This window comes from Asterias rubens, chromosome 22 (genome assembly GCF_902459465.1).
Source record: "Asterias rubens chromosome 22, eAstRub1.3, whole genome shotgun sequence".
In the NCBI taxonomy this organism is placed as follows: domain Eukaryota; kingdom Metazoa; phylum Echinodermata; class Asteroidea; order Forcipulatida; family Asteriidae; genus Asterias; species Asterias rubens.
This window is the reverse complement of record NC_047083.1, coordinates 5,617,781-5,638,477: the sequence shown is the minus strand read 5'-3', so window position 1 is coordinate 5,638,477 and position 20,697 is coordinate 5,617,781. Positions and strand designations below refer to the sequence as shown.

General features: G+C 39.7%; 1 protein-coding gene across 1 annotated transcript; it reads left to right on the top strand.

The window, feature by feature from the left end:
* Window positions 1-4,784: 4,784 nt before the first annotated feature.
* LOC117305223 lies at window positions 4,785-16,319 on the top strand. Its single transcript, XM_033790042.1, has 5 exons — window positions 4,785-4,857; window positions 6,980-7,115; window positions 11,170-11,385; window positions 11,918-12,093; window positions 14,244-16,319. Exons 1-5 carry the CDS (start codon window positions 4,811-4,813, stop codon window positions 14,440-14,442), a joined length of 774 nt encoding a protein of 257 aa, XP_033645933.1. The 5' UTR covers window positions 4,785-4,810; the 3' UTR covers window positions 14,443-16,319.
* The last annotated feature ends 4,378 nt before the right edge of the window (window positions 16,320-20,697 follow it).

Here is a 20,697-nt window from a genome sequence, read left to right as displayed (position 1 = left end):
TATCGTCAACTGGTCCCCGACCCCATAATTCGTATGACACTGGTAACCAACATCACATCGATTGTGGATGCATAACTCAAACGCTTTGCGTCCTCCAGAATTTTCAGTACCGACCTTTTTTCATTCATCATCTAACGTAAGCATATTTTTTAGCAGTTTGAACAAATTATTTTTCAATATATTTTGTATACAGTTATAACATAGGGAAGTTATTGTCAGTTTGGTCAGTTTTGTGTCTGAATTTTCGTCGAGATCCGGTTATTTCAGGGAAAATGCGCGCGCAAAATCAATGACCTCGCACAGTAATCTTTGCCGTCAGCTGAACTGAACTTCCGTTTAACTATGCGAGATCAATGTGAGATCATACTCAAGTGTGAACGCGGCACAAAAATGCTTGATTTCGCTTTCGGGATATGGTCCTCCTTGGATCCTTGTAGGAGGATCTAGTGTAAACGCAGTGTTAGATGACATCTAACTGAAACGCTTCAAAAATTCAATGCATTGACAAGAAAAAACACCCTTATTACACGACGTTGTGTGCTTCTCAGATGCTAGATTTCGAGACCGCAAAATCTATTTCTGAGGTCTCGAAATCAAAATCAATATGTTGGTGGAAAATTACTTCTTCCTCGAAAACTATGTTACTTCAGAGGGAGCCCTTTTCTTACAATGTTTTATACTATCAACAGCTCTCCATAGATCGTTAACAAAGGTTTTTATGCTAATAATTATTTTGAGTAATTATACCAATAGTGTCCCCTGCCTTTAAGATAAGAGAGAATGAGTGTGTTATAAAGAGAGTCCATGGCAACAGAGGGTAGAAAGGAGCGAAGCTTAAACATGATGCCAGTATTGCGGGAAGTAATTTTCGAGTCCAAGAAAGTTTGTCATCGATAATAATGCTAAGGACTTTGGTTGAATGTACCCTTTCAATATAAGGAACATGATTTAAAAATGCTGATGTTGGCGTCATTGATGGTAGACCTAGATTTAGATTTGGAAAAGATCATGTATTTAGCTTTCTGAGAGTTATTTATAAGAGAGAGTTTGTTTGTACTGAACCAGGAGGAAACCTTTACTAGTTCATTGTTCAGTTCTTCAGCCAAAGTGGGCAAGTCAGAATGAGAAAAAAGAATAGTGGTGTCATCCGCAAAGAGAGTAAAGATAATTTGGAAGAACAATGGTGTAGATCGTTGACATAAATGAAGAAACCAAAGTTAATTCGTATCATTAACGCCATTGTTGCCAGAATGTTTCAATCATTTGTAGCTGAATGAATTGTTCGTAATATTTCTCGCAAATTTGGCATACTTCCATTACTCACTCCTAGTCAATTTAAATATAATTTATCCAGAAGAGAATGGTCAAAATAATTGGAAAGAAATACCATTACTTTGATTTGACCAAACTTCCATCGTTAGCTGATCGCAGAAATAACTTGCTCTACAACTTTGGGACTAATCTTTTGAAATCAGACAGTTTCTTCCACCTTCCAAATCAAGCACCTATTCTAGGGTCTTACGTTTAACCTGTCTGGTTTAAACTCAGTTCTGCAGAACAGAGAGATACAGGAAACCTACCATTCCACAACTGGCCCACATGTTGTAAGAGTTTGTATTAATGATTTTGTTTATTTTGTACTTTTGTTTTACTACATGGCCCTTTTATTTGTCTTGTGATTGTTTGGATTTTTACATGCTCTTATATTTTACCATTGTACCAGTGAGTTGCAGGAAATCTAACATTCACATCTGCTCAAATGTAATACTGTTCATGTAGGGTTTTGTAAAATTGTGTACCTTTTAATACTCTATTGCCTTTTAATATGTGTTTGTTTATATGTTCATATACTTATAATTTTTACCATCGTTAAAGTGACTGTTTCAGCTGCTGTTGCTGGTCATTTTGTTCGTATATTATAAATGAAAAGAAAAAAATGTGCTTTTATTATTATTATTGATGAAGGTAGAGAGTGGGTTCTTCCTCTATTAATAGTAGTCTCTATCTTTCCAGATCAAGGATGTTGAAGTACGTGAACCTGCCCCTGTATCCATTTTGTGCGATTCAACATCTGATGATTGTTATTTTGCAACGTCACAGCCCGAGTTTTTGCCAACCGAATGTTAAAAAAAATGAACTTGTTGGAAACAAATCAAAAAATCAAAAGAGATATTTCAGCTCATGAATCTTTACGGAAAATGTTGAACTTGGTCATAATTTGTTTTAACACGACTGATTGTTTTGCTAACCGGCCATGCCAACCGAGGAATTTTGTTTATCAACAAAAGAAAGGGCCTATTTTGTCAGGGTGCAACCAGAGGATTATTAATGTAGCCCGCGTAACTGTGGTAGGTAAGCATGAGACCGATGCATTAGGCTCCGCCCACCGCGCACGTGTGTGAGCAAGAACACGTGGGCCTCTCCAGTGCCATTGTGCTCAATTCTGAGGCGCGCATTATATGCCAAGCATACGCGCACGCATGTCGGAATTTTGGTGCGCAATCAGGTCTGTGGATTGGTCAGTAGTACTCAATGGGGCGGGACTTAATGGATAGGTCTGTTAGAAGGGTGCAACAATAAAGCGTATTCAGTAGGTGAGTGTAAGATTAGAAGTGGACTGAATATCATTAGGCTATTGTTGCACCCGTGAATCTGCTCCTGTATCCGTCCGCGGATGGCAAGAGGTTATATAAGGCCGTGCTCCACCCGTACTTGCATCATTTCACTTCTGCACAGATTTGCCCTCCATCCAACAATCTGAAAGGAGAACTGTAGGCTCCAGATAGACGCTGGAAAGGTAAGTTTGGTTCTATCTTTGAGAAGCACTAAATCATAAACAATATACTAGAGCTCAAGTGTTTGTGGCACAAACACTAGGTTTTTGGGAACGATGCTTGAACTTTCGATTGATAATTCCCGAATTCTATGTAATATTGACTCAAAAGCTGAAGTTGTAAATTCAAACGTTTTTGGCCTCAACTCCAGGTTTGAACCGGAAGACAGGGTCAAATTGGGGTCACTTGTGTGAGGCGTTTTGAGATATTTCGAAGAACTATACCGATGGTGGTTAGATTGTCAAAACCCGTTTAAGCTTTCAATTTGTTAAACTTTAATTTTTAGTTAATCGACTCCTGATGACGTCATCATGGCGTCACAACCCATATACATGTACACCGATGTGTGTAGCACTGTATACTGAGTATGTTCCCAACTCGGTGCAAATATAACATTGTGAATCTTGGAGTGCTTGATTACGTGAAAACAAATATATACTACTTGTGGTTTATGAGATATTGCCCAAAATATCCAGAAACTTTAACCTAATGAAACTTATATCCAGTATCGGCTTCAAATCCGATACGGTGCCGCTCTTTTCCCACTTTTGTCGTTCCCCTTGTTCCAAAAAGAAAAACGACCAAAGATTTCCCCTACAAAAGATTTTCCATACAAAGCATGGTGACTGATGAGAGACTAGTCTATCCAGGACCGCTGGGATGGGCTAATCGCTTGCGCACAGATTCTTGTTCAGGAAGTACGTCATGCGTACAGTGCACATAAATATGGCGCAGTGTGAGTGTGATGCATGATGGGACTGCGCATTCTTAAACCAATGAGCGTGCATGATACGTTTGCCCATCCCAGCGCCTTTGGTTAAAGCAAGGCGCTGGGGACGAGCGAAACGTTCATACCCTATGTGAAAAATACGGAAGTGTATTTAGGATATACCAAAAATATTAAGTCAACTGGAAGTGGTATTTTTTCAAAATAAAGCTTTTGTCACTAATATGTGTTTTGATGAGTAGAATGTGAATAAACAGTAAACTAAGGTTTTAAAAAATTAGTTCTTATGTTATTTACAAATTGAAGAGTAGACCCCGACCCGAGAGGGCGCTGTTCGTGACGTCAATCGAGGCAGACTTTGCCTGCAATGCCTAGAGTAAAAACACTTGCAAAGTACATGTACGGACCAAGTCGTGAGTTTGTACGTTTCAAAAAAAGTTTTTTTTTCCGGTAATGCCGACCAGGTGTATTGCTGCTGAATGCAGAAAAACTATTTTTGAAACGTACCAACTCAAGACTTGGACATACATTTACTTTGAACGTGTGTTTACTATACCCATTGCAGGCAAAGTCTGCCTCGATTTACGTCACAAAAGGGGTAGGCGGAGTCAGAACCCCAAACAACTTTATATATTGTTTAAACATATAAATCGTGACAAACAATTACTAAAAAAAATTGTTTTATTGTTCGTATGCATATACTCTTATGTTTGAAAGAAAAACATTATAATAAATGAGGATGTTTGTTCGTGTTGAGAACTAATATATCCGCCCAGGCGGAATAGCGGGGCGCGATTGTTTTCTCGGTATGTCCTAAATACACTTCCGTAGAAAAAGGTGTCCAGCACCAAGCACGTTGACTTCAAATTGATCCACTAACTTTGGCTGCTGTATTGGACATGTTTCAGACCAGAGATGTTGGGTCTACGTATCGTTTTTGTTTTCTTCGTGCAGAACGTTGAGGCAAATATATGTTTGGTTTAGACAGAATTTCAACTATACTCGTCAAACGTGTGGCAACGATGTTTGATACTCGGTGCTCGTCAGACAATGATAACTTCCATTAATTCAGACACCCTTATTCCAATTCAATTTTTTGCATCAGCTGTGAAGTTGTTTGATTAGCCGAAATCAGATTTTGGTCACGACGTACCTCCCAAATGGCCAGAGGTATAATTTTGACGACAGGGCTGCCGACTATGTCAGGGAGCTGGAGAAGAAGACTGGTCAAACCGTCAGGTGGTACGATATGTACCTAAAACAGAAACATCTTGTTGAAACGCCTAAGTACCATAAGTGAGTATAATACGAAAGGGTATACACCAATCCGACAATTGATATTCCCCAGAGAATTGACCTAAAATAAAACCCGTGCGTTAGGGGCCGTCCAAAGTTTTCAACAAGTTTTGAAACGGTCATACAAAGAGTATTACGTGGGGGAGGGGTTTGAGCCCATACGACATTGAAGGTTCGTAAAATCTCGATATTCAAAGGAACGTTACAGAATTGGTAAGAAACAAAAATCGTGAAGATCACAAAATGTACACAACACTTACACGGTCTAATGATGATGATAGTAGAAAACATCCCTCGATATATTTCTGTCTGAAATTTCATATTTGATGATAAAAAAATAATCTAATTTCGCGTTTTGAGTTTATCGCTCAGTTATATTTTTACTTATTTTGTTTTGTCATCGATGCAATGCAAAATTTGTAATCGGTTTTTCACTATCTCTCGTGACCCAGGGCCGATCGATCTCAAACTCCTATACAGGTTGGTCAGTTTATGTATATCGTGGATTATATAGAGTGCTTACACTACCAGCAATCTTTTTTTGTATTTCAAAAGGCTGACACTTTCTTTTGAAGATGTTTGAATATCTATAATTTAGCAATGGTGGGAACGTGGTGCACCTACTACGGCAGTATTATTTTGTCTGGCCCCTCAAGCGTCCGTACGTTTCGTAAGATTGGTCTACAGGAGGTGGGGCCCAATCATACAGACTGGTATGGGCCCCTGTCTGCAGCCTCGAAGTGTGACGTCAGATGTTCAGGCTAAGTTTCATAGAGCTGCTTTAGCACAAACACAACAAATCACAACAAAATTATGCTTACCATAATGAGGCTGGCAGCTACAATACAGTGTTACATGTATCTTTTGTGAATGGTCCTGCTCATTGTGCTTAGCCTCAAGTTAACCAATAATAATTTGTTCTGCCTTAGCATCCATGTAAAACAGTCCAAACCGTTTATGTTCTATCCTCAGACAGGCTTGATTGACATGGCCTTTGACCCTTAAGGCAGTGAGACTCAAGGACTTGGAAACTCTAATTAATACAAAACACTTTTGTATGGGCTTGCGTACATCAAGATCTGACCGCTTTGCTTTGTGCATAGAATCAGATAACTAAAACAATTATTTTTTGTTTTAGATTTGTTTTCGCCGAATCATCACTACAGCGTCTTACAAGGTTATTAGCTTGGGAAAAAAGTATGAAATTTTGAGATATACACGTTTTCTCAACGTTCTATAAGCTGCTGTACCCAAAGGCATTGGTGTAACTATGACATGGGTCGGGCATCACAGGGTTTTTAACATTTCACCAACTCAAAATTAGTGCGCCAATGACCTATGTTAAATATGTGTAGACATAGTATTCATCGGAATAGCCTATTGTTTATTTTCTTCGAAGAATGGCAAACAAATTTTGCTTTAAAATTATATAGTTCACAAAATAATTGAGAGAAAATCAGTGCCAGGTAAATTTGGAATCGATGGCGGTTCAAGTGGTACATTAGTTTTTCAGCCGCAGCCCAAAGCAATATTGTACGGTATACCTACAATCGTCTACTGTTCGATAGTGTTGGCAGATCATAATAAATTCGGAATTAATAATACATGGAAACATAATTACATCCATTAACTGTGGTAGGATAATATTATTTGATGTCTTGTTTAATAGGCACATAAGGGGTCGTGGTACGACATTCATATTATTAGTTGTTGTAGCATGCATTGTGGAGGTTATTTCCACACCCTCGACAGTTATACAAGACTGCATACACTGTTATACCCCATTGAGCAACGCGTCATTTTCAAACTCATTACCACCAACAGCTAGCCCTCCCAAGTACTTGCAGAAACCTCTGTCACTGTACAAGCTGTTCGTCAATATAAGGTCAAGTGATGCAGACGTATTTGTTGCACCTTCCATAGACGTTTCTCAGTTGCAGCTCCACCAATGGAACAGCTTGCCTCTCATTTTATAGATCACAACCCGATATGTCCTTATTCATCTCAAAACCAACCTCTTCAGTCAAGCCTACCATTAACGTTTCCCTTTCTTATATCCCAGTGAGTAGTTTTCTAGATACCAGCGCTCACAAGTTTTCAACTAATCATTATTACATTATAGGTATTGTATCGATGTGAGAGTTGAGAACGTTAGATACAACGCGGTTACCAGTGACGTGAAAAAACCTGGCTTCATCTATAAAGAATGGTTCCACAATGGACTGACGACAGAATTGAAACACACCTTCAAAAAACAAGTAGGTAACTTAAGGAAAAAATGTTTTGTTTTGTTCCTTTGACGTTCGAAAGCAAAATAATTGAGAATGTAGTGAATTCCATTTAACATCTGCCTGCCAAGCATGTGTTAGCTTTTAGTGATTGTACTTAGCATGGAGGTAAAATGTCTACCTCCATGCACCCATGAGTGTGTGGTGTGTGACCATTCTGGGAATGTCAGCTGCAAATGGTGAACAATGAACTCCAAAACCCCCAGTGTAGTATAAAGGCTTATAGTATTACAAGGTCTGTTTTCCACGCATAGCGTGCCTTGACAAACATTAAACCAAAATTATCCTAATTATAATAATTTTCACAATTTTACACCAAAATTGAGTTGAGCCTGCCGAACTTGCTGCTGGGCTAGTTTATTCAACTGATTTTTACATTGTCAGTACTTTTACTCATTACATTATATTACCTCCTTGTTGTCATTCTCTGATATTCAGTATACCACACATACATTTACAATGCAAATGACATTCTTATTGTCTGCGTGCTATTGCACACATGGCCCTTCAGGCTGCTCCATGTGGAACTTTTCCCACTTATTGTGCCCAGGGTTAAAAACCAGAGATAAAACTCTTTGAGCTAAAAGACTCTGGAAAATAAATAAATCTACACTTCACGTTATTTTGCGAATGCTTAAAGCTTAGCTAAATGGAAATTTAATACACTTCTCAAATAATGTTAACGCAAATAATTCTAGAAGTAATTAAATATATCCCTGTTAAAGTAACTCTAATTGCATTATGGTAATGACATTAAGATCCTTTGTCTTTTTTCTCTTGTCACCGAATATAAACGTTTTCGTATTTCAACTTTAAGGGCCATGAATAATTTTGTCCCCTAAAATTAAGCTATAAAACAACTTAGATTTACGGTTTGTAATGAGTTATGAAAACCGTTCCAATCTTTGTCTGGTTTGTATCACCTTACTAAATTTCTTATAATACAAACATGTATTCCCTCAATTTAAAATTAACCCGTCCCAGCAGAACGGTGTTCGCGAGCTAGAATGATCCCAAACCCATTCTCTTTGTTGTGGCGCCTTTAGGAATGCGCCACACCTTTGGCAACTTTCTTAGCCCAACTAGGGCTTTGCTTACCAAATTCTTTGCAAGCGTACGCGCTTGCTAGTGACCAACAGACAATATTTTCCTGCTATACGCTGTAACGCAGGAAAATACATTTCTTTTGTGTACGCCTATAGACGATTAGTCTTGGTTCAAGACTCTCCTGGATTTGTCACAAGAGGGCGCGCTATCATCCCAACGTGCTAATCACCCCGAGAACCGCTATTACAGGAGAAAGCAGTTCGCGGGGTGAGCCCTCTTGTGACGAATCCAGGAGAGTCTTAAACCAAGACTAGTAGACGATGTGACCTCTGACGTTAATCGAAAACCATAACTTTCTTCCTACGTTCCTACGTCAGAAAATGTATTTCTTTTCTAAATCTACCTTACGGTAAATAACTAATCAAGCAAACAATAAATAAATAGCACGAAGACTATCTACGAAGTGAGAATCTCTACAGACACGATGTTATGATCTGAGATTCCAGGAAGAATCCTAACATTCTGTACAAGTGTAGGAACATTTGTAAAAAAAAAAAAATTCAAGATGTTGTCTTCTCTCGTCGGGTTTGAAATGACTTGATGCAAGTTGTGGTCGTGTGCGATGTTTATCATCTGCTTACTGATTGAAAGATATCCCCCCCCCCCCGGCGGAAAATCGTTTTTCACCCAATCCACCAGGTAGATTAAAATCCCCTACTATGATGATTAGTGGTAGAAGGGATTTTACTAATGGTGTTTTCAAGTTCTTGAAGATAAGTTGTATCTAGATTGGTTTTACCAAAGTGTTCCCTGTAAAAAGCACCAATATAGATGGCTGATTTACCTTTAACTATAGCCCAAATTGATTCACAGTTGGTTTGAATGTCGGGTTCTTCTTGTGCGATGGGATTTGATTTCATTGCAAGAAAAACACCACCGCCGGTGGTGTCCGTTGAACGATCCCGACGAAAAATCTGGAAGATGAACCGTAGAAATTCATTGGAGTATACTGAACTGTTTAACTAGGTCTCAGTCCCTACAATATAAGGGTCTTCTGTCTCGAGTAGGCCTATTGCCTTAAATTGGGCGATTTTGTTGCCGATACTCTGGAAATTAATGTTCAGAATTTTCAGTGGCTTCTGCGTGGATTTACTAAGTTTTTTTGGGTTGCACCGTTGTCCATTTAGGCTTGACGAGCCACTTGGGCTACAAATGTTGCTGCTTTTATCAGTTATAAATCCTTGCGAAGCATTAGGAATATCACTATTAGTATTATCAATGTCACTATCGAGGGCCTCAAATTAATTAAATGTTTCAAATAATATGGCAAACAAAGACGAGTTGGTAAAGTTTGGATACCACATTGGCATATCCACACGTAGGAATTGTGGGAATATTTAATAAGGTGCATAGCGTATGGTTGTCCAAAGGCTGACTGGAAACTGAATTGGTAGTACACTACTCCTATACAGCAACCTTTTGGATGTAAAGTAATATCTCTTAAAAATTAAATATATTAAATAGTAGTTAAGTAATTATTATGAGAGCTAATATTATTATGTGAATGAAGGCAAAGCGGGCGCCACAAAATGAGGCCTAAATTTCGCCTTGAATTAAAAATAGAAGTGTAAATAATTGTAATCGTATACCCACAATAAGAACAACTACGGCTCATTAGACCAGCTGCATGACTTTGGGTTGTTTATCAGGGACGGATCCAGTAGTTTTCAAACGGGGAGGCAATGGTATGCATTCAGTCGTGACGGTTTGAGGACCATGAAAACATCAATTGCACATAGCTTCATCTTACATGTATCAATATTTCTATGCCCATATAAATACTTATTAGATAAAAATGCTTTGTTTCAGGTTAGCTAAATAGGGCAATCCTGAAACTAAAGCATTTTTTTATTATTAATAATAATAATAAGACTTGTAATGCGCACATATCCACCTTGCTGGGTGTTCAAGGCGAAGTATTTAATACTTATTAAAGCCATTGGACCCTTTCGGTATAGAACAAAAAATTAAAGTTCACAGATTTACAAATAACTTACAGGGTTTACAGAAGGTAGTGGTAAAAGATTTCTCTTGAAATATTATTCCATGAAATGCTTTACTTTTTGAGAAAACAGTAAAACAATATAAATTCTCGTCAACGAGAATTACGGATTTATTTTAAACACATGTCATGACACAGCGAAACGCGCGGATACGAGGGTGGGTTTTCCCCGTTATTTTCTCCCGACTCCGATGACCGATTGAGCCTAAATTTTCACAGGTTTGTTATTTGATATAGAAGTTGTGATACTTATTAAATTAAAGTGCTTTGTTAATAAGTATTTAATACTTATTAAATTAAAGTGCTTTGTAAAACAGTAAAACAATATAAATTCTCGTCAACGAGAATTACGGATTTATTTTAAACACATGTCATGACACAGCGAAACGCGCGGATACGAGGGTGGGTTTTCCCCGTTATTTTCTCCCGACTCCGATGACCGATTGAGCCTAAATTTTCACAGGTTTGTTATTTGATATAGAAGTTGTGATACTTATTAAATTAAAGTGCTTTGTTAAAAAGTATTTAATACTTATTAAATTAAAGTGCTTTGTTAATAAGTATTTAATACATGTGAATTAAAGTGCTTTGTTAATAAGTATTTAATACTTATAAAATTAAAGTGCTTTGTTTTAGGATTGTTAATTTAATAAGGTGATTTGTTTCAGGATTTCCCTATTTTGTAATCACCCTAAGCGGTTTTTAACGCACATCAGTGGAGGAAAAAAAAGTTCTTTACCCCCCGATGCAAATTGAACGTACTGAACCATTCGGGTTGCTGTTGACATTGTTATCCTATATTATGCAAACAATTACACAATAAGTGACGTTGTCATGAGGTTTATGACGGTGTAGTCCAGTTTGTAAACATAATTCAATTACCTAACCAGTTTGTTTTTATTTGTTGATTAACAGACTGAATTTTCAGATACCTACACGTGGTCGGTGACAGACACCATTGAAATTGGGGAGAAAATCTCATTCAGCCTGGGTGTGCCAGGGGAGTTTGGCGTAAGTGTGGATTCCAGTGCTACGTTCACGGCTTCAAACACTGAGAGTCAGACCAAAACGAAAACAGAAACCTTTAGCTCCGAGGTTGGGATCACGGTGCAACCAAACACAAGTGTGAAGGTATGTACCCTAACAAGGTTGTTCAGAGTGCATCGGTTACGATTGTCAACTCTTTTGGAATTGAAACTTTCTCTCTGACTTAAAAACAAGATACAATAAAGCTCACGGTTTGCGTGTTCAAACATAGGTGGGCAAACTTCTTCTTCTACCTCTTCCTCCTTCTCCTTTTCCTCCTCCTCAACCTCCTCAACTATCCCTGTCAAGCAAAGTGTCGAGCAAACCAGTCATCTTGGAACAATCCAGCCTTTTTATTTTGTCTGGTTAATTTCAATTATGGCTGGTGTTATGCGCGCCGAGATGTTTTTCAAAAGTGTTACGCCCTCAATATTGGTTTTAAAAAGACTTGAGGCCCATTTTTTGAGGGATTATCTTGGGTCAAAGACGGGAATTATTTAGCTTTACGCGTGGCCCCGAAATGACAGGGGTCCTCATTTGCTTCCAAGCGTTGGGGCCAAGTTTGTAATGAAGTCAAAAGGGTCTGCATTGAGGAGCAAGTAACTTAAAACATTTCCTATCTCTACTTGACTTTAAGGCTATATTTACTGTCAACGAGCGGGAGATGGATGTGCCGTGGGAGGCAGACGTCATCATCGGCGGGTATATTGCCATTTGGTTTGAAGAGAAGTACAACGGTCATTGGCTATGGTTCCACCCTATCACCGCACTGAGTAACAAGGATTTCAAGATTCGGAACGGCAGTGAGCTATGGTAAATAATGCAATATTTTTCCCATGTTCACCGGACCTACCGGTAATCAATTTCGTTTTTAATCTTTCGGTACACTTCTGTTTTCGTATTGTGTGGGAAGTGACTTACTCAAGAACGATACTTCACAACATACGTTACCGAAGCATGGTAACACAGTCAGTGATTGCACCATTAAACAATGTGTGCAAGGAAACTATCCTCAATGGCTGTGAACTGAATTGAATAAGTTTAATTGATATTTTCGGAAAAAGGGTGCACAAAACAGAATCTCAGTCAAAATAGCATCTCAGATAAAAAGATTTCTAGATATTATGTTTAATACCGTCATCAACTTTACAGTAGTGAGTTTCATGTTAAAACGTGAGCTTTTATTCATGTTAAAAATTCAGAAGTTTTTAATATCTACATGCGGGGAAGATAGGCGATTGTGACCAATTTATATATAAACTGCGCCAATAAAGTATCTAAACACTTACAAATGGTCAGATATACCTGAAACAGTATGCCAAAAAATAATTATTCATTTCGAGTCACCGTTAATTTTTGCACATTTTGACACATCTTGTGTTGCGCTACGATGTTGTTTGGTGGATTTACGGGCACTTGAGTGGCTTAAGGTCGAATTTCAAAAGTTGCAAAAGCCCCTATTCAAGCTAAATCGTTATATTGTGACGAGTAAGATCGGCGTTTCTTTTGCCCGCCTTTTATAAATGATTTTTTTTTATCGCGTTTTGGATAAATTGGTTGCGATGGACATCAGCAGTAATTGTCAGTAACCAAGCAAAGGTGTCAAAGATGGGAGGCATACGACAATGGTAAGCAAGGAAAGGTGTTTCAAGATAACAGGAAAGATGGCTCAAACGACCAAACAGGAAAGAGGACGGACCGTTGGTTTGATAGAAGCCGGTACGTCGATGCGAGCTGCAGCTCATCAGGTAAAAACGTCACCAGCGACGGTCAGTAAATGGTGGAATCGCTACCAAGCTCAGGGAAATGTGGACGACCTGCCAAGGAGTGGCCGTCCGAGGGTGACTCTGCAGCAGAAGAAGAAAGTGAACAAGTCCATAAAGCCTGACACCACTCTCAAGGGGTTTGCGACGCATCCTGATCAGGAATTGGCAGGGGATTGACCAGGGACAGATCAGAGGTCTAATTGAGAGTATGAGAAGACGACTCCTTGCCGTTCAGGACAGTGTGATGGAGGACACACCAAGAATGGAGGACAGGATAACAGCAGTTTTAGAGTTAAAGATACGGCAATTAATTTCATGGTCATGTAAACGAAACGAGTTTGTGTCTTTTGTCTTGATTTTGTCTGAGTGTGATGCTTATGTGAGTTCCCTTTTGGAATTGGGGTGAATAGGGGCTTTTGCAACTTTTGAAATTCGACCTTAAGCCACTCAAGTGTCCATAAATCCACCAAACAACATCGTAGCGCAACACAAGATGTGTCAAAACGTGCAGAAATTAACGGTGAATAGAAACGAACAATTAAATTTTTGTATACTATTTCAGGTTCTGATAAATCTGACCATTTGTAAGTGTTTAGATACTATATATATATAGATATATATATATATGATTAACAAACAAAAACTCATTCAAGTAGTAAATGCCTTATTTTATTTTTAGCAATGGGAACAAGATTTTAAGTTTAAAAAAAAAACAAAAAAACGGGACACCCTGTTTCAGGCGACAGGTGGCAGCAGACATACCGGGTAAATTTCTACTGTTTAAGCTATTCTGAGCATGCGCGTGATCTCACAGCATTTTACAGTAAAGGGAACAATTATTTAACTCGTGAACTTTAACGCTGAAAGCCCGTCGAGTTTTTCACCCTCCATATAAAAACACCCCCACACTAGTGTAATTTTGTTTAAAAGTCCGAGCATCAATCTTGAAAAATTCCCTGGACCTCTCGGCAAACAAGGGCCGTTTTTAGGACCTATGTCATCCACTATACCTCAAGTTGGAAAGTAACAACGCCCAGGTCACAATTTACATGTATTGGGCAACATTTTTACACTTGACCCCTTTTATTGCGCTCTCAAATCTGTCTGGCAACGATGCAAATGAGACAATCGGTTGATAATTTGTGTTCAATCAGCCACATGATTACCCTGCAGTGGATCATTGATTAATTTTTGCAGGTTTCACAACAAAGGTAAATTCAATGGCGTCCATGGCATCGACTCCAATGTAAGAATCGAAGAGTACCCGTTACAGCAAGGGTTGCTCAGCAACCAAAGTGCGGATGAGCCAGCTGAGTTGCAAATGCTCAAATGTGATCACATCGTTGGGAAGGCAACTGCATCATCAGGTGACAAGATGATGGAGCATCATGGGTAGACCACGGCATCTGATTATGAAGTAGCACTGAAGTCACGACAGGAGCTTAGAAACATTTTCGTCAAACATGAATAGTAGATATGAATGATTTATGTACTCAGAACCGCGTGTTTAATTTAGATTTAGGTTAATACTGCATTAAATGGACTTCACGCATACAAATTGAAAAATATTAACGTTAAAATGAAAACATAAATTTATTTGCAATAAAACTAAAATATTATAAACGGCTAACTGTTTGTTTCATATTGGAAGACACCATCATTGTTAATAGCAAACACCTTGATTGGAAAGGTCTCCCACCAAAACATGTAAAACAAGGTTTACGAAAGGAACCAGTTATGGCACCAAGGTGATGGTCCTGTTGGTCAGAGCGCTCTTTGTCTAGTTCCCCGATCACCATCAGTGCCTACACTGCAAAAACGTTGGTCAAATCATTTGTTGGGAAAAGTAACTTCAACAACTTATTAGTCGATAATTGCCCAACAAAACCAATAATTGGTGTTGTTGGGCTTTTAAAAAGCGGAACAAAAGTTGGGCAAGTGTTGGGCAAATAATTCGTTATCTGAATTTATCATAACTGTTGGTTACAGTTTTGCTTATTTATTGGGCAACTTTTTTGGGTAATTTTAATTAATCTCGATTGTTAGTTAAAATGATGCACATTAGTTGGTAAAAATCGTCCGATCATGCGCACTACGATCAAAGAATTGCCCAAAAGCTGGGCATGGTATAAAAACATAACGACATTTTCTAACATGGTGAGTGGAGGAGTGGCTGTGACGAGCGGGGTTGTCAAGTAGATATAGATCCAATATGAAGGTTAGTTTGTAATTAAATATGAAGTTGTGTTTTCTATTCAGGGCTAGTCGTACTGTAACACAAAAATCCCGTGTCAATAACCACAACAATACGAAGCAATGAAAAAACCAGTATTTCTGCTTGAATTCCTGACCGTTTTATTCCAGACGTCAAATCTTTATAAATCCACAGATCTAGACCTAGGAAAACATCTCCAGGCGAGCGGGTTTCCCAATCTTCCAGCAGGGGGGCCAACCAGCAACTAGCTCCACCGCGGAGCCGTGCTGGCGCCCTCTACTGGCTGATTGGCATGAATGTTACACTGCTCCCTCCGAGGACTCTGCTTGACCCAAAGCAGGCAGTAAACACCCGGGACCGGCTCCTTTACAACAATAGGAAAGATAACTGGCAATCAACAAGAAAATAAAGTTTATTAGTTAAGAGCTGTAAAGTAACGAACTAAAATAATCAAAACAACTTCGGCATGAAGCCTTTTCAGATGGAGTTTATTACTTAAGAGTTGTAAAGTAAAACAATCTTACACGCCGCAGCAATTTCGGCAGGCAGAACTTTAAGATAAAATTTGTATTTCAAAGCGGCATGAAGCCTTTTAAGATATAGTTTGTTAATTAAGAGTTGTAAAGTAAAACATCTCAAACGACTAACAACTTCGGCAGGAATCCTTTGAAGATAAAATTTGTAAATTTAAGTAGGGATTATGGTACCAGTCTCACTCAGGACCCACTACGTGGTTCAGCGACACGCCTACTTCTCTTTCCACTTTGTTGCCCCAGCTTTCAGCGCAAAAGAGGGACAACTCAACTTGTTGCCTCATTTCTCCTCTCAATGGGGACAACTCAAATTTTGCCTCATTTACCTCACTTCTCCTCAGTATTTTACACGTCTACATGAACCCATTTTATAGAGCAGCATTTAGTGCAGGCCTAATTACCCTCCAAACTGATTAGAAAATACGTAATTGCTTTGTTTTCTTAAATAATTCAAATTATGCACGGTTTGCGTGCCGGTGAAAAATAAATGAGTAGCCCGTGTTATACTTACACTTTTGTGCTTATGTGCTGATTTTATGAATTTTGCTTTTTGTCATTTATCATAGATATGGGTCTATATTGTGCGACAAACCTGTCGAATAATATATCCCACCGTGTGATTAAGGGCTATTTCCAATGTTCATATTTAGCGCGTTAAAACCAGCACGTGACTTTTTGGGGCGTCCATGAAGAACCAGTAATTTTTGTGTACGGCTTATGGCGCGTATGTACGTGCGGCCGATCTAGGTCGGGGGGGGCGGAAGGGGTCGCACCACGAACCCGCCACCTACGTTGAAACTAATCTCATTCTTCTCTCCCGACGAGCGCCGGTCGAAGCTCTCCATACAAACCTACGCAAACGGCGCGCTGTGTAGTGCACGTACATTCCCTATAAACCTAAAATATTTCGAATACGTTCTACCCTTTGAACGCAGGCGCGGCCGTTGAGACTGCCTGGACGGGTCCATTTAATCAAAGGGTGCGTTTATCTCTAAATAGTGTTAACTCACCCAATGTCTACACTAGAAAACATCGTAAATGATTTGTTTTGCAATGCCAACTGCTTTAGTAGTTTAATAATTAAATAAGCAACATATATTTAGCGTAAACGACATGTCTTACATGTTATGTTTAGTATTAACACGCTAGCAAATGATTGTGCAATACCCCTTCCGCCCCCCCCCCCCTGATCTAGGTGTTATATTCTATATCTATGAAACAAACAGGGATATAAATAAGCGTGCGATACAGTGCAACGCGCAAGGTTTACACAATGTATGCTGATTTAGTGGCCACTTATTCGCTATTTTCCAAAGCCGGTCTTTATACCACCGTTAACACTCTCACACGTGACCGGGTTTTGACCAATCAGAGACTTGAAACCGTCCAAGGTATTTATTAATTACCAATGAAAATGGCACAAATATTAAATTCGTCGTTCAAGCGAGGTGTTTTCCCGTTTCAATGGAAGCAGGCACATGTTATTCTTATCCCAAAGACTATACCCCCACTTAGCAGAAACTCAGACCGATATCAGTCACTCACCTTTTAGCCAAACTTGGTAAAGGTTTCATTTGTAAATGGACAATGAACTCCATTGGTTCTAAATGGGACAGCGGTCATCGTAAAATATCTGTACATAACCCTTTGTATGATGGTGTATTATATGTTGAGTAGGGTCCACTCACTCAGGATGTGATCAACTTCTAGACGACCACGGGTAGCTCCAATGTGCGTTGGACCGGTGTGTATTTGTGAAAAGAGATACGCTGTACTACGTCATGCGAGATTAAAATTTCATCCAGGAGGCCACACTCTCTGGCGTTATTCACGAGCCTTGAAGTGTGACGTCAGATGTTCAGATGTTCTGGGGCGTGTTTTTGCTACCATGACCGGTGTGGCGGCCTCAGTGCTCCGGCGGTCTCAGAGCTCCAGGCGACGTCACCGGAGATTTCGGCACGCAGTAATCACGGTCTCAGATCTCTGGCGTGCCAAGCTCTCCGGGATGACGTAGCATGCTGTCGTTGCGGGCGTGAGTCCCCGTCCCCCCTACCGCCACGAATAAATCTTCGAGACCTGTTTTGTTATCGTACGAGTGCTTTTCCGAGGGGCAATCCAAAACCCTTTTCTGGCTTTCAGAAGAACCTTCTTTGTAATTCCCACTCCTCAAATACTTATTTAAACGTGATTACTTTTTTCACAATACTGTCGCATACGCTCCACTCGTTCACCACACGATATGGGAGCCGCCATGACAGCTACGAGAGTAGACTTGTGGACAAGTTATTTATGGTCCCACGCGGTGAGATAGTCGAGTTGCAGCGAACTGCTGGTTGCGTGACTACTACGAGCTGCCTGGAGTCGGGCAACGCAGTAGTTGCCCAACCAGCAGTTCGCGCGCGGAGAGCACCGCTGCAACTCGACTATCTCACCGCGTGGGACAATAAACGACTTGTCCCTAAGTCTACTACGAGAGTGTACTCGGCACGGCGCTAAAATCGACTACTTTCGCTTGGTGTGCGCAGGCACGGCATGACGTAATACTACCGTATTTGGTAATCTGGAGCTCTGAGACCGCCGGAGCTCCGAGACCGCCACACCAGAAACAAGTTTCTGACGTCGAAAACGTGTCGGTAACCAGAAACCGTTCATGGCGTAGGTACATCTCTTGAAAATTTGTGTTCTCAAAATATATAACCGTCATTTTATTATAGAGGAATGGAACTTAGTATTTGTAATTTTATCAATATTTGTACAATTGTTATGCTTCAAAGTATTTCATTTTTAAAAGAATTCCAGTACGTTTTCCGATAGAGTCCGCCATTTTAAAACAAAGCCGTAACCGAGCCAACAAGTCGGTTACGGTTTGGTCGGACCGGCGGTTCAACCGAACACGCGAAAACGCTCGACCAATGACCAAAGCTCAAACATCTTTCTGGTTAGGGTCGCCAAAACGCGCTCCAGATAGCCTGAACATCTGACGTCACACTTCGAGGCTCGTGAATAACACCAGAGAGTGGCATCTAGCGTTGGTCAATCCCCGTCCATAATAATCACCTTTGCAGAAGACCGCAATTTGCAGCTGCCAAACGGACCAATCAAAACACAGATAAAGAATGCATACGTCACTGCACGTTTATCCAATGATAAAGGCCAGTCTTCTCACTTGGTGTATGCATAAAATAACAAACCTGTGAAAACTGTGTTCTTATTGACCACAAACAGTAACAAATCATGAAGTGCAGTTAAGTTAATCTCATTGTTAATAATAATATTATTATTCCTATTTACATTCAATGCTAAGAATATTCTCAATACAAGTCTGGACATTTAATTCAAAGCAATCTAAAACTATTATTTATTCATTTATTTATTTGTTTATTAATATTTATTTATTTTAAACAATGTTTACCTGTAAGTTACGCAAGTAAACCAGTTGTAATAGCTGTGTGAATCTCCAGAACTCTTTTTACAGCAAGTAAGCGCCCATACGGAGATACTGTAGCACAGCTGCAGCGCAGTAAAACTGTGACCCAAATGATTCTTCCCATTGAGACCTCTACTTTGCAATAATAACAAACTATTCATAAGTACCTCAGACAGTTTTGCTATTCCTATTGGTGGAGAGCGCGTCACGTGGGTGTGCATAAATCTTTGTTTATAACCCGTAAAAAGTGTTAATTCATGAGCGTGACACGCGACATTGCACCTGTTCTTTTAAGACAGTTTCTTCATTCCTATTGGTCGAGATCAACGACTGAAAAAGCTGTGCCACATAAAATGCACCTTGTTGATACACACATGTAATATAAAAGCAATTGGACCTTTCCTGTGGGCACCGGTCTAGGACGTTTAACAAATTACAAAAGTCACATGCTAAAATACAGGTTTTTGAAGAGACCTCTTCCTTGACATAGATTCCAATTGATTAGATGACAGTTACTTTCTAAGTAAGTTTGTAGCAACATATCTTATCTCTATTGGGGTATGTATGGTATAGCCCTCTTCAAAATGGCCCAAAAAACACAAAAATCATTTTTTAGGGGGGTCATATCTAAACAACATTAAGTACATTTAGTGTGTTCATTTCACAAACAGAATAATCCATTTTAAACAAAGTTAGCAAAATCTGAGATGGTCACTGTCAAACTTTTAAAAATTGGTATGTGATTTGGCACAAAACGACCCTTTGGCAAGTAACATTGGGTGCGTTCGTTTAGTTTCCCTGGGTCAACCACGGTATGCCACGGTACGTTCGAATAGCTTTGACGGGGCTCACCTGGGTCAGCCCCCAGTGCCCTGCTTGTGGAGTGGGTCACTTGGGGTGACCTGAGGTGCATGCCCTCACCACGAGAGGGCGAGTATGATCGTTCGATTAGCTCTTGTCGTGGGCTCACTCGAGTGAGCACTGCAGGGTAGACCCAGGGAAGCTAAACGAACGCACCCGTTAACATTGGTGTCGAAGAAAAGAATGTTTGATATTCCTATTGCCTAAATGTCAAAAAAAGATTAGTAAATTAGAAACTTTCCAAATTGATATGTGGCAGCAGGCCTACCATGTTTTTTTTCATTGTTTGAAAAATCAGGGGCTTTTTCAGAATGAATTAAATAATGGAAATTTACCTGGTACATGCATGCTGCCCCCTAGTGGCGTCTAAGAAACTCCCACTGGGTGCACAACATAATGGGAACACATGCGATTAGACTTGTGGACAAGTCGTTAATGGTCTGCCGCGGTGAGATAGTCGAGTTGTGGCGGTGCTCTCACGAGATCACTGCTCTCGCTCAAACTGCTGGTTGTGACTTCTACTCCCCGTTAAATGGTATTGTAGTCGTGAGAGCAGTAGTCTCGCAGGGCCAGCAGTCTCGCGAGAATACTGCGGGAATCGCGAGAAGATTCAGA

Excerpts from the sequence above, each read along its gene's own strand:
- LOC117305223 (XM_033790042.1), top strand. The coding sequence starts at position 4,811 with ATGTACCTAAAACAGAAACATCTTGTTGAAACGCCTAAGTACCATAA. Across the intron at positions 7,116-11,169 it reads AACACACCTTCAAAAAACAA|ACTGAATTTTCAGATACCTA; the intron begins GTAGGTAACTTA and ends GTTGATTAACAG. Across the intron at positions 11,386-11,917 it reads AACCAAACACAAGTGTGAAG|GCTATATTTACTGTCAACGA; the intron begins GTATGTACCCTA and ends CTTGACTTTAAG.